Source organism: Psammomys obesus, unplaced genomic scaffold (assembly GCF_907164565.1).
Source record: "Psammomys obesus unplaced genomic scaffold, mPsaObe1.curated_primary_1811, whole genome shotgun sequence".
Lineage (NCBI taxonomy): Eukaryota > Metazoa > Chordata > Mammalia > Rodentia > Muridae > Psammomys > Psammomys obesus.
Genome location: NW_026594428.1, coordinates 9664419 through 9678537, shown reverse-complemented (window position 1 = coordinate 9678537; position 14119 = coordinate 9664419). Strand labels below are relative to the sequence as shown.

General features: G+C 33.6%; 1 protein-coding gene across 4 annotated transcripts in view; it reads right to left on the bottom strand.

Annotated features, from left to right (window-relative positions):
* Nucleotides 1-14119, bottom strand: part of Cdh18 (cadherin 18) — a 618087-nt gene that overhangs the window by 265627 nt on the left and 338341 nt on the right. For all 4 annotated transcript variants that reach the window (XM_055618993.1, XM_055618992.1, XM_055618994.1 and 1 more), the window contains exon 4: nucleotides 4975-5094. In XM_055618993.1, coding sequence (XP_055474968.1) covers nucleotides 4975-5094 — 120 coding nt within the window. The remainder of the gene's footprint in view (nucleotides 1-4974; nucleotides 5095-14119) is intronic.

Here is a 14119-nt window from a genome sequence, read left to right as displayed (position 1 = left end):
TTCAGCTACTACTGTCATGACCTGATGGAAGTACAGACATCTTCAACATAGTAGCTTACTTCTAGCGATACTAGCACTATAATGTTGGTACGAGGATGGAGATCTGGGCTGTGTTAAACACACTATCCCTCCAGATTCCTCTGCAATATCCCAAGCACAGCAAATTGCCTCACATATTTTGACCAAGGGTTTCTGCTTTCAGTCTTGGTAAAAATGCTTTGTTCATATTTAACTGCCATAAATAGCATATTTTTGGTATTTTCTTTCAATATGCTTGTCTACTTTACAAGTGGTAATTAATGTTTAACATAACACTTTAGTAGGTGCTGTTCAGTTGTCTTATATACTGAAGAACATCATATCAAATATAACAGAGGTTACACAGGCTATAAATATAAGAGTTTTTGTTCACAATACTAATTAATGGATCTCAGTTTAATATTCTATTTGTTATTAAAATATTATGTATGAAATTGTTAAGCCAAGAATCTCATTATTCATATCTTTTGTATATAGGTACTATAAGATTGTTTATTCAATAGAAAATCTCTGTCTCTTTGGGAACTCATTATTATAAAATCAAGGTGAATACCAAAATGTACCTTTCAACATAATGAAAATAAGGCAATACAAGTACTAACTTTAATGATAAGCATTGAAATCTCAATGATATCTGGGCACTAAAGTTATGCATTATTATAATAAAAGTAATTGGAATTGTGTAGAGATGGATCATTCAATTAGAATAGTGAAATTAAGTCTTACTATTAAAGCACACCTTTGTAAATGACTGGTATCCCCATGCTTCTTATATAACATCCCATCAGAGCAACTAATTATCTAATTTTCAATATGTCTGCTTAGATTATAACCCAGGCACTTTGAAACTCAATTGCAACTATATCCATTATTTCTGAGCATGTTTAATTGCATGGTAATAAGGTTTTTAAGCACACGTAACTAAAAGGTAGAAGCTTTGAGGAAAATAAGGGATATTTATCTTAGAACTCTTCTTAGCACTTTCTGCAAGAACTGACTAACACATTTACTGACTTAATGCAACTTTGAAATACTTTTTCTTTCGTTGCTAGCATCGTATGGAGTAAATAGACCCACAGTTCCCATGATACTTTAGTCAGTGAAATACTGATATTAACACGGAGTGCTACGGAAACATTTCACACATTACACATTCTGAAGAAAAGAAAGAGCAAAGTGCAAGAGCAAATAGAATTTTATACATTAGAAACCATATAAAAGTCTATTTAAACTTGGGATAAAATTATGTGTTAATTATTACTTGACTTACCTGTAAAATACATAACTACATCCAAATGCTAATTGCATTTAAATTTTATGTCACTGAAGGCATGCTTATGAGAACCGCTGTAAAACACAAAATATAGTAGCATGCAGAGGCAGGAAAACATCACCCTCAAAAGCCTACTTTGCCCACACAAGTTCCTACTCACACTCATTTGCATGTACCCACATGAAAACATATGCAACTATTCACACAGTATGATACACACAGAGATGTGTTATTTGTTAACCAGTAATTGGCTTAAGAACACTGAAATTTAAAATACATTTTATGCAGGATGCCTTTATTTCAGTTCACCAATAAATAAATGTGACATCTTCTTATAAGTAAACATTTGACTAGCCTGTGGAGCTCTGATGGAGTAAAAAATTATTTGGGTACATATGTGTTTATGCACAGAGATGTGTGTGTGTAATGCAAAACATAGCAAGGATACATTTTATCTCCTTATTTCATCTAGTAACTTGATTTATTAAAAGAGGAAATTTACTATTGCATTTAACATAAACATGATTTAGAGGAAACAAAAAATAAGGACCACATATATCAAATAGTAAGGTGATTTAGACTTACAATAAATTTTCAGTTGAACAATACTGTAAATAACCATACTTAGGCATTTTTGTTCAAATATTTTTAAAATGATGGTTCATAAGATTTTTCCTCCTAATTATGTGGTAATATCTTGAAACTAAAATAATTTGACTGTCACATAATTTATATTATTATATTATATTACCTCAATGATGGTTGTTTATAATGCTTACTTTTAACTTTATTGATAAAATATTTCACTCGATTATATAAATAATATGCATAAAATATGTGGATATGTGGATACATGAATGCTTTTATGTGCACTTATCCTTAACTTATATCTCTCTCTTTAAATATAGGTGCTACATGTTTTCATTTGGGGAAATGAGAGGTCAGATTTTTCAGGTCTGTACCTGGCAGTGAACTTGAATGCTCCCTTAGGAAAAGGGAAGAGGTTTGCCTAATCAAATATTTTTTATATACATGATAATAAAAATCCTTCAGAATAATCTAGTCTCAATGAAAGGATGTTTAAGTCCCTAATCTTCTAAATATTGTGTAGTTCATTGTATAGGATGATTTGAGACAGACTTGATTTGAAACCATATACCTGGTAAAGAATTCTTTTAACAAATAAAACCAATAGGCTAGGCTTGAGAATCTTTCTTTCGAGTGGTTGGGCAGGATAGTCCCAGGGACTTTGTAAAAAAACATTGCCCTGAGGCAGCAGCAGCACTTGGTTGGCGCTTGGAGACTGAAGGTGAGCCCCATGCTAAAGAGACTGCATACCTAGGACACAGCATTCCAATCAGTACAGTTATCCATGGCACGGAAACCTCTTTCCTGCAGTGTTGCTTCCAATGTACCAAAAAACAATGTGTGGACCATCAAAAAGTGTCCTACCCAGCTGCAAAACTTATGAACCACAACAACGACCAGTACTGCAAGATACCCAGAACAATACAGAAAGTGGCACCCTTTTGTTGATGGTTTCTAATTAGACCAGCTGAACCTCAGTCAACATGACGTAAATCATGCCAGGTGCTAGAAACATAGCCAGCTTCCCAGGACAAGTAAAGTCATGGACATAAAAAAAAAAAAAGTGTTACCACCTATTTGCTAGTCTAGCATAGCTCCTTATTACATTCTTGATCTTATCCTTATAGTCACAGAAAGGCACAGCTGACCTCCCCATCATTCAGGGGTTTTATTTCTTTACAGCAAATAAGAACAATCACAGTAACCATATGCAGACACGACACATAAATCACCAGGTCATAGGAACCACAGCTGCATGGAGTACACCCACAATTATACAAGAATTATACATGTGTGTTTTTGGCTCAGGTAACATTTCATTAGAGGGGGCAAAAAAACGTTAGAGATTGTGTATCAGGAAGTTTGATTTGAAAGACTCTCTTAGAAATAACTGCTTAGAGAAAAAAAAAAATCCAGTATGAAATGGGAAAATTTCATGAGTTTCCACTCTTAGACAACAGCAGCAGCAACAACAACAAAACAAACTATAGGGAGCTAATCACCAATGGTAGAGGGAGAATTAGCCTCCCTCAGGAATAAGCTCTCTTAGGTAACCAAACAAAGTTGTCAAACACAAAAACAACACACACACACGCACACACACGCCCATACACAGACACAAACTTACACAGAGAGCAGGCAAGAGAGTGAAAGCAAGGAATTCATAAACTTGTGCTTCCATATTCAGACACATACATAGGTCTTTAGTAATAATAACAGCAGCAACAACAACAACAATAATAATAGAGGTTATCGATTTATGATTAAGGAAAAAGCAAGGAAGGAGTTGGGATACAGCACCTGGGAGTTATTGGTAGGAAAAATAGAAGAGGAAAATTATGTAATTCTAATTAAATATAAGTGTGTTAAACAAGTAGATAAATTGATTTATTATGGGTTATGCAATGTGATGTGTGAAAGGAGACATTTATGAGCAAACACATGTTCCTTGGTCACAGATACAGGACTTTCCAAGAAGATTCCATGTTAACTGAGTCAGAGTTCATGCACAAAGTTCTTATGTTAACTAATTCACAGTACAGCCATGAAAGTTCCATGTTAACTGAGTTAGCGTATGTCCATGAGGGCTCTATGTGAACTGAGTCAAAATGCATCCATGAGGGTTCTATGATAACTCAGTCAGAGTGCATTCATTAAATTTTCATTTTAACTGAGTTAAAGCACATCTATGGAGATTCCATGTTAACTGACTCAGAGTGCATCTTCTTTGATCACAAAGGACCCAGGAGCCTTGAGAGCCTCCTGCTACTCTTCTTTCTCTTGCAATCTAGTTTGAAATTCTTTAAAATTTAGTAAAACCTGATAGTTGCATGTCATTAACCAGTTGGAAAAAAAAAGGTGCATATTTCCCTTGTTTTACTAGGAAGACGTTTCTTAGCCAGGATATTAGTTTTTAATGTAGGGTGATACAACACAGGCTACTGAGTCCTGTTCATTCAAATGCTGGGATGATACAACATCAATATTTATCAAAATGAAAGGAAGAAAAAGAGAATTCATACATTTATCTGTGTAAGAAAAGACATTGAATGGTTTCGGTAATTATCCTAATTTATTTAGTTAATGCATTAGAGAGCTGAAAGTGTTTTTAATTCAGAAAAGTAAAATGAAATGAGAAGATATAGAAGTACTTCAGCATAGTGCATTTCATATATTATACATAAATATACATATAATCTTCTTGTATGTGTACCAGAGAATATATTTTCAACTAAATTCTGATAAACTACTAGATATTCTACTCAATTTTCTTCTATAATAGAAAATTATATAAATCAAAATATATTTGGAAATATTATTCAATTAATATAACAGTCAATATATCTATTCAAATGTTTATGTGCTATATGTTGTAGTGATAGTCAAGGACAAAATATAATGAGTAAATATAATGGAAATAAAGTTATTTTTATATTTAAAATGCTTTAGGGAAATAACTATAATTTTAAAGGTATTAAATGTCTTTATCTTATTAGAAAGCATAAATAGAAAAGGGAATCATTTTGTTTTATTGACGGAAGAACTTGCACAACAGTGTACATAAATGCACTAACCTGTTTTAGGATCTACAGAGAAATAAGGTTGTCCTTGCAGGATACTGTAAACAACTCGAGCGCTGTTTCCATAGGTGGGGTCATCTGCATCTGTCGCTGTCACCTGAAGAACAGAGGTACCTGTGTATTCAGGAAAACAAATTTTAGTGTGTGGTGGCATTTATTACATGACTCATTTGAACACAGTAAAAGAGTTTGATTAAATTTCCATGCACTGCTAAAATGACCATGTCCTATAAAATGTAATTCTCCTTTTAAGATTTATTTTCATTTTTATTTTACCTATGTGTATGTGTGTCTATATGTGGGTATATTCATGTGTAAATGCAGGTGCACACAAAGCAAGAAGATGGCACTGAATATCTGGGAACGGGAGAGGCAGTTTTAAGCAACAGAGCATGGGCATTGGGAATTAACCTCAGTTCATCTGGGAAGGTAGCCAATGCTTGGAAAAACTGAGGTAGCTGTCCAGCCTCCTGAAAACTACTTAAATTGGGAAGAAGATACGTTGTTTATCTTCTCTCCATACTATCAATAACTTTAAGTGGAACATAGGTAGGTTCGATATTTCCAAAAAAGGTATAACTTACAAATTATTAGTATAGAACTAGAAAAAATTCAAGGAAAGCACTTGCTAGATGTTGTATTATGATTCCTTATATGACAAAAAATTGAGAAAGCTTTTTGATATGTTTATAACCACAAGGGGCTTTTACTGAAGCCCATTAATCGAGTAATATTGCTTTGCTAAATCAAGAAGAGTAAAATGATGCTGCATAGCTCATGCTTTAATGCCAAGATAAGATAGTATGTGATTAATTGAGAAAATGGACAATGATATTATCATTGACACTAAACTACCTATATATATATATGTGTGTGTGTGTGTGTGTGTGTGTATTATACACAATGTCTGTACATGCACATATATATGTATATATAAACCACACACATGCATTTATTTATAAATGTATATATATATATATGTATATACACAAGGCTATTTATACATACTACTACTGGACTACTGAGTCTCAAATTACTCTCAGTCATTCAAAATGCAGTTGTTTTGTACCTTCTATACAGTATGTACATAATTGTCTTTCTAAACAAGTACTATAGTGAGTTTTTTAGTAGAAAGCACTGTAAAATAATTAATAAACATTAACATGTGTATTTGTGGTTCTAAAACTGTAGATGTGTCATCCTGGTTTCATTTTCCTTATATTCTTATATTGAGAATCACTTCCATCACTAAGTGCACATACTTCACACAGAAATTATGCTTAAATGGAAATTATTCCCAAGTATATGGCAACTACCTATTAAGGGTTATTAAACTTTATGATTAGTGGGTAAATACTACAATGTGAAATTAACTTTACAAATTACTCAGTGATGAATAACTTACCACTTGAAAAATATTATTAAATACGTCAAACTATGTGTCACACAAAATATCTCCACAACCAAAAGAACCTTTATGGAATTTTATATTAATGCTGGCTTTTGAATATACAAGTGGAATAATTTTCGGTTTTAAATTTTATGATGATTTATTAACATGCTGAAATCCAAACACACCTTTAATCAAAATTTATTATAGGTATTTAGCAGATCATAGAAATCATAAGAGAATTAGTAAAGTTCACTTGAAATTCTTTATTTGAGACATAAGTGTTTATGAATGTCTAATAACATAGTAATATCACAAAATTTGTTTCTTCAAATAGAACCTGAGGAACAAATAGAAGATGAGGACTGTGCTATGTCTACAAGTGATCCTGGCAAGGGTTCAGTGAAACAGGCAATTCACACACTAATGTGGGAAATATGTGAATGTGGCTGCCTCTCGTACAACTAAATTCACAATTATAGTATGGTCTTCATGCCAAGCCGGTAATTACATTATTTAAAAAGCTGTAAATATTTGTAGAACAATTGTTTGTCATAGTCTTACAGTGTAAATAGCCCATATATCTTTTAATGGGACAATCATTAAAGTATAGCACACTATATGAGGCTATTTAATGAAGAAAATAATGAATTGGCTTCCCATACATGCATTGGCTTGAGTAGATCTAAGTTTAAAAGGTAAATGTCACAAAATTTTATGCTGGATCCTTCTAGTCATGTGATGTTGAAGTATCAGAAATGTAGTAATATAAAATCTGAAGACAGGGACAGTGGGAAGCAGGTTTTTCTTATACGAATGGAAAACTGTACAATGTTGAAGTTGTTAAATATTTTGGTAATCATAATTCAGTGTGTGACTTATTTGCAACCATCAAATCAACAACAAATACCTGGAAGGAAATATACAGTGAGGGAGAATAAGGGATGAGTCAATAGAAAGTGTGTGAGAACACTGGACACATTAAGTGTGCTTGTGAGTAACACAGCCCTGAAAACCATGGTCTCTCATTTGTAGTTTCTGCCAGTGTGAGACAAAACACTTCTGTTAAGTAATTCACCTACTTTACACATAATGCATGCCATTAGAGTTCTGGTGAATAAATGGTAGTTGTCCTTGTTATTGACAGTTGACTCTTACCTAAATTCTGAAATTATTAACCGAGAAAAAAAAAGACTGAATAATTGCTATGATTATTGATACATAATAGATTCGTGAGTGAGGTAAGATGAAAAATCATTGTTATATGTTGATTAAATTTGGTACAAATTAATATTTTTGGAGAATCAAATATTCTTATTGTTCTACTTGTTGACATTTAAAAAGAAATTGATGAATGAGTTATATTTGTCATTTTAATAGATAACCTTATTTAAAATTCATATGAAAAAACAACATTTATTTTTGCTTGCCCCTTTTCATTTTTATTGTATGTGTTTCATGTTCGTGCCAGAAGCACATGAGTGAGGTGAGTTTATGTGTCTAATCGGTTTGTTCCTCAGCACATCTGTCTTTCAGTAGTGATCCTCTCACACTGGACTGTGCAATTCCTTCATTCAATGTTTGTTGGTAAAGTGTGTCCATGGTGAAAAAGAGAAAATTTCCAAGTTACCAAATGAAGTTTTATAAAATCAGGTCTAAAACTGTATAAATCTTTTCAGAATATTGAATCTAATAATTTCTGAAAATTGTTTTGTTTTGATTAAGACATATTAGGCCTACTTCACATTCCCTGCCTAACTGACTTTTCCTTAGAGAGATCTCGCCTACAAGTGTAAAACTATTTTCTCCCTGTAGAGTATTTCTATTGAAAACAGCAGCTCTGTAGACGTTATAGTCTGAAGTCCACAAGCCCTTTCTCACACAGTGAGTCTTTGCTCTGGCACATACTCACTGTAGTCAGTCTTCTGAGGATTAGTTCCTCTCAGCTGATGCTTTATATTAATCTGAAAATATTTAAATACATGAAAAAAGCTTTCAAAATATCTTCTTTACAATAAAGCTTAAGTCCTCTTTTTTTCCTCTGGGGAATTGACTGTGTCACTCCCTTCACTTGGCTTCTCTTTGTTCTGATGCTTTTTAAATAGCACATGTTATCAAGTTGCATATCAATGAGAAGTGACTGAGTGGACTTCTTTGAAAGTCCCTAAAGACCAATTTGGCATATTTAATAAGGCATTTTAATACTAAGCAAATACTCTTATAACTGCCAATTGCTATGCATAACTTGTCAGAGTTCACAACTCTGTTAAAATCCCAGGAGAATTGAAGCTGAACAAAAACTTTGGATAAAAATGCTGAAGATTTATGCAGGCTGAAAGAACTTCTCTGAAGGAAGCTTTTAAGGCTTACTCCTCAGAAGACTTCTTCAAGCTTTCTAGAAAAGAAAGACTTACTAAGACTCAGCATAAATTTTGTGCTACACAGGAAGACTAGAATTCCACCAACAGACTAGTAACAGTGGACTTCAATTGTTGTTATGTTCTGTAACACGTTATTCATTCAACATTTAAAATGTTTAAAAAATGTTTCTAAGATATCACTTATGAAACATCAATGCTGACAGAAAAAAAAAAAATCACTGTTTTAGGACCAGGCACAATGTTTCAGATTTCTTGCTTGCTGCAAAGCTTGATGACCTAGAATTTCCTGTAATCATACATGATGGAAAGAGAGAATCAAATCCTGTAAAATGTCTTTGGCTTCCTTATAATGCTCATGTGCATATGTATGTGAAACACACACACACATACGCATTCTATTTTTATTTTTATTTTTTTCTTCCTATTTGCTTAATTAATGACAACTTGTTACATACTTAGTGGACTAGCCAATGTGAAATTGTCAATTTCTCATTAGGCAAATAAATTTTATATGCTCTTTTTTAGGTGAAAAAAAGTAGTCAATGACATGATATAATTGTTAATAGGAAGTGGAAAAGCCATTCCTATAAGCCACTTAATTTACTAATTCAATATATATATTGAGAACGTTGTATCTAAGGATATGTACACATATATGATTTTGAGATTTGAAAAGGCCATACAATTCAAACACATCAATCTCTTCTCAAAAACATCTAAAAATTCAATTGCCCTACCGCATCATAATTTCCTCCTTTCCTTAAACTGTTCCAAACTTTCCAGTTTCTTTTATATATCCCTTGTTGAAAACATCAATCCCACTTCATGTATATCTATCTAAATTGAAGTATCTTTATTATCTAACTCTAAAGACAAAACAGTTCATATTTCCACATATGAACCCCTGAGTAGGAAATCAAGAGAAGGTATTTGTTGTCTATATGTCTCAGTACTTCTTGTTCTTCCAGAGGGCCAGGGTTCAATTTCCAGTACTCATGTCAGGAAACACACAACCTCCAATAACTGTAGATCCAGAGGGATCTGATAACTCTGGCCTTGTCTCTCTGAATACCTGAAATCACATGCACAACCTACACACTGACACATACATGTACACATACTTAAAAATAATAAATTTGAATCTTAATGAAGTTAATGACATGGTATGACAAATTGGCAGCACTGACTTTTCCTGCAGCTTTTTACAATGTGCATGATACTCTTCTTCCTATGTAGTGAATTATTATAATAAAAGTAACTGGGTTCATGATTCTATAATTAGCATTTTCCCGTGTTGAAAGATACATTGATTTGTTACTCCTTGACTTTCTTCCCAAGAATGTAACTCTTGTCATTGGTGTCCAGTGGCACTCCTGACCAACTGAAAAGAGCAAAATTGTAATGCAAGAGGATGTCCCCACATGTACTCGCCAAGTCTCTCTTCATTCCCCTCTCCTCTATTTTCTCATGAATGGTGTTTCTAGCAGTTCCGGTAATTTTTCAAAGGTTATGTTTTCTTCTCAGTAATCTTTTTCAGATATTTATTTTCTAGCACCCATCTCTGGGACTTATATTTTAGCACAGCTTCTAAACCCACAGAGAAACATGAAGAAATTATCTTCCTGGGTCACACAGTCCATTCTGACCTTACCATTCTACAGTTTCCTAAGTTTGTTTTTGATTCACTGGGTTATATAACTCAAACTTTTAATAAATTTATTTTTCCTGTTGAACATTGATTGATGTAAAAGGTGTTAGTCTTTTTATCCCTAAATTTCATCAACTCCACAATAATATACTAAGAAATTTAACACACACATACACACACACACACACATATACACACATGTACTGAATTTTTTGCATATAGATACCATTTTTTCAATGTATTATGTATTGTTTGGCGACCTGCTCAGTATATACAAGAAAAATAATTGAAGTTTATGAAGGATATTTCATGATATCAAGATAAAACATTCCCACATGTACTTGAAGTCTGGACCCAGGACGGCCTGCAGAAACTGATACTCTATCAAGGACCATGCATGGAGAGGACACAGACACCTGGCACAGACACCATGGGACGCTCCACAAGAGATCCCTAATAAGGCTAGCAGGGGCAGTCACAGGCCTGAACTTGATTACCTGCCATTTGATAAATTTCCCCTGGTGAGGTGGCCTTGCTAGGCCACACAGAAAGAGGATCCAGACAGTCCTGATAAGATCTAGTAGCCTAGGATCAGATAGTAGGGGAGGAGGACCTACCATATCAGTGGTCTAGGGGAAGGGTATAAGGGGAAAAGAGGGAGGGGTTACAGCCGGAATACAACGTGAACAAATTGTGAACAAAATACAACGTGAATAAATAATAATAGTAATGTTAATAATTAACAATAATAATGAAAAAAGATAATTAAAATAATAAGTAAACAAATAGATAAATAAATAAATACTTCCTTAAAAAATGCTCATCACCTACTACCATTTTCTGGAAATCTTAAATACCTTAGAAATAACTTTAAGGTAATGTTTTTAGGAAAATAATAAAAGCAGATAAATAAGTGAAATGTCAAAAATAATGCATGGCTTATTCAGTGAGTAATTTGTAGCAAACTAAAATGACTCTGGGAATCTATCTTTCACCCATCAGAATGGCTAAGATTAAAAGTGACAGCCCGTAGTGGTGAGGATATGGAGTAAGCGGAAAACTTTTACACTGCTGGTGGGAGTGCAAACTTGTACAAGCATTTTGAAAAATCTCTTGTTTCTCAGAAAATTTGGAATAGACTCAGCTATATCATTCCTGGACATATAGGTGAAAGCTGCTTCACCAAATCACAAGGGCATTTGCTCAACTATGTTCATAGCAGCTTTATTTATAATAGCTAGAGACTGTAAACAACCTACATGCCCTTCAATTGGAAAATGGATAATGAACATGTGTTGTATGTCTACTATGGAATACTACTCAGCTATTTAAAACAAGGACATCATGAAAATTGTGGGCAAATGAATGGAACTAGATAAATTGATATTATAAAAAAAAAATAGTTGCTCTGCAGGCCACTATGGGAGAAAGTTCCTCAATTTTATTGTTCATTGGTCAGTGAATGCAGCATTACTCTGAATGCAACATTGCCTTGAATACCCCCAAACCATTATGATGATAGCCAAATGCTTTCTCATAGGATTTTAGGTCCACTCCACTAGAAAAAAATGCAGACTTTGTAGTTAAACTGGTCAATAACCCATTTCTCCAGAGCTCACAAGCTCTAGAAGAGAACCTTTTATTTCTGTCTTGACAAATCAACGTGTTGGCAAACTACCCTCTCAGTGCTTATGCTTTTACTTATATGTTAGTGCAGCTTTCAGCCTTAGCCTGATAATTTGCTTCTGCAGTGGGAGCAATCATATTTCACTCTAACTTTAACCCTTAGATTATCTCTATAAACAATTGTGCCACTGTAATGCATACTATATTGATATTCTTTTATACAATAATGAATGAGTTTTCTAGGGTTAAATTTGAGAGAATGAATGCATGAAAGACAATGGCAAGACAGGTCCGTGTATAATACAGAACCACAATGGGCTGGAATTAGTACAGATTTCTGATTTATTATCTCTCATCATCCACACAGGCAACAACATAAACCAGATCCACCTGTAATTCAGACTCAGGAGAGCTCACATAATCATTATTAGCTTTGTTCTGGGATACAAGGAATAATCGTCCCGACAATGGCCCATGAACGATTAATAGTTGATTAATAGCTGACAATTTTCTTGTTTTTAATCTTTATTTCCAATTAGGTCCAAGCAAATGTGTAAAATTATTTCCTAATCAATCTCATGTGATGATATAGTTTTACATAATTTTATCTACAATGTCCTCATGCCAAAGCTACTGATAAAGACATAAGGAATCTGATTTCACAAAGGAAGCAGTATTTTATTCAGAGCTACAGCTAGACCCAATATGGTGATACTCAGTGATTTCAATACTTCGCTGCATCCTGTTTCACACAGGTCATACAGGAATCATAAGCCTAACAGATGTAATAGATATCTATTGGACATTGTACACAAATATTAAGGACACAAATCTCAGCACTACTTGGCATAATTTTCACTATTGGTCACATGATAGGCCATAAAACAACATTCAACAAATATAGGAAAATTGAAATCATGGCCTACATTCCATCTGTGCACAATGAACTAAAGGAAATAAATGTAATTAATTGGAATAGAAACAACAGAAAATTATAATAGAAGCAACAAAGAGAACCAACAACAAACTAGTGAAAACTAAAGATAATTAAGTTAGGGATGAAATCAAGAAGGAAATTTAAAAGTTATTGGCTCTAAATGAAAATGAAGACAGCACACCAAATATATGAGACACAATAAAGACAGTCTTCAGGTCAGTTTATAACAGTACATGAAAAAAGGAAATTAAAAACTTATATGAAATTAAAAACTTAGTGATGAACTAAATGATCAATGAAATGAAAGGGTTACTTCACTACAAAGGTGAACAAAATTGACAAAGTTTGCTGTTACTCAACTGCATATTCTCAGATTTCAGCTGTGACATGAGGAACTGAGGGACTGCAGGCTGCTACTCACGAAGATTCCCTCACATGATTAAAATTTTGGCCACTCTCTATATCTATATATCTGCTTATCTGTGTGCCTGTGTTTCTACCTATCTTCTATTTATATATTTAATCTCCAGGATAGGACAAAATTGTCTATATTTTGGTTTATTTTAATAGATACAGCATATACAAAACTACCCTATCATGCTGGTGATATTTTTTCATTCACAGTACTTCAAATGTTCCAGATCACACATTTAAATAATTTGATCTCAAGTGGGAACTGTTCTGACATTCATGACAGAAGTAGAAGCACGGCATGCAGCTGAAATAAACAACCAGAGATGCAAAACTGAGATATGCTGTGCAATGTGATGACAAAGGGCGTGATCTCAAACCTTTTGTAGTATTTTTAATTCAACGCACAGACAGTAAAACACTAAAGTAGTGTTATTGTAGAGGCAGGGGGCTAAGTGGTAGCCTCTGTCCCTGAGGAGCATCAGCTGGAAGCAGATGTACACCAGCTGCCTGTACAGTGTGAGGGAGAGTTCAAGGCCTGCTCTTTTGAGCTTCTCAAATAGGGCTGCTGCTTGTTATTGAAACATAAAACACATAATTTTGTTAATGCAGCATGAAACATTTGCTGAAAACAAATAAGAATATTTCAGTCTATCATAGTGTTTCTGGGGTTCCTTTACTTTGCTAAATTTTTTTAAATTATTTTTTTATTTTTATTAATTACAGTTTATTGACTTTGTATCCCT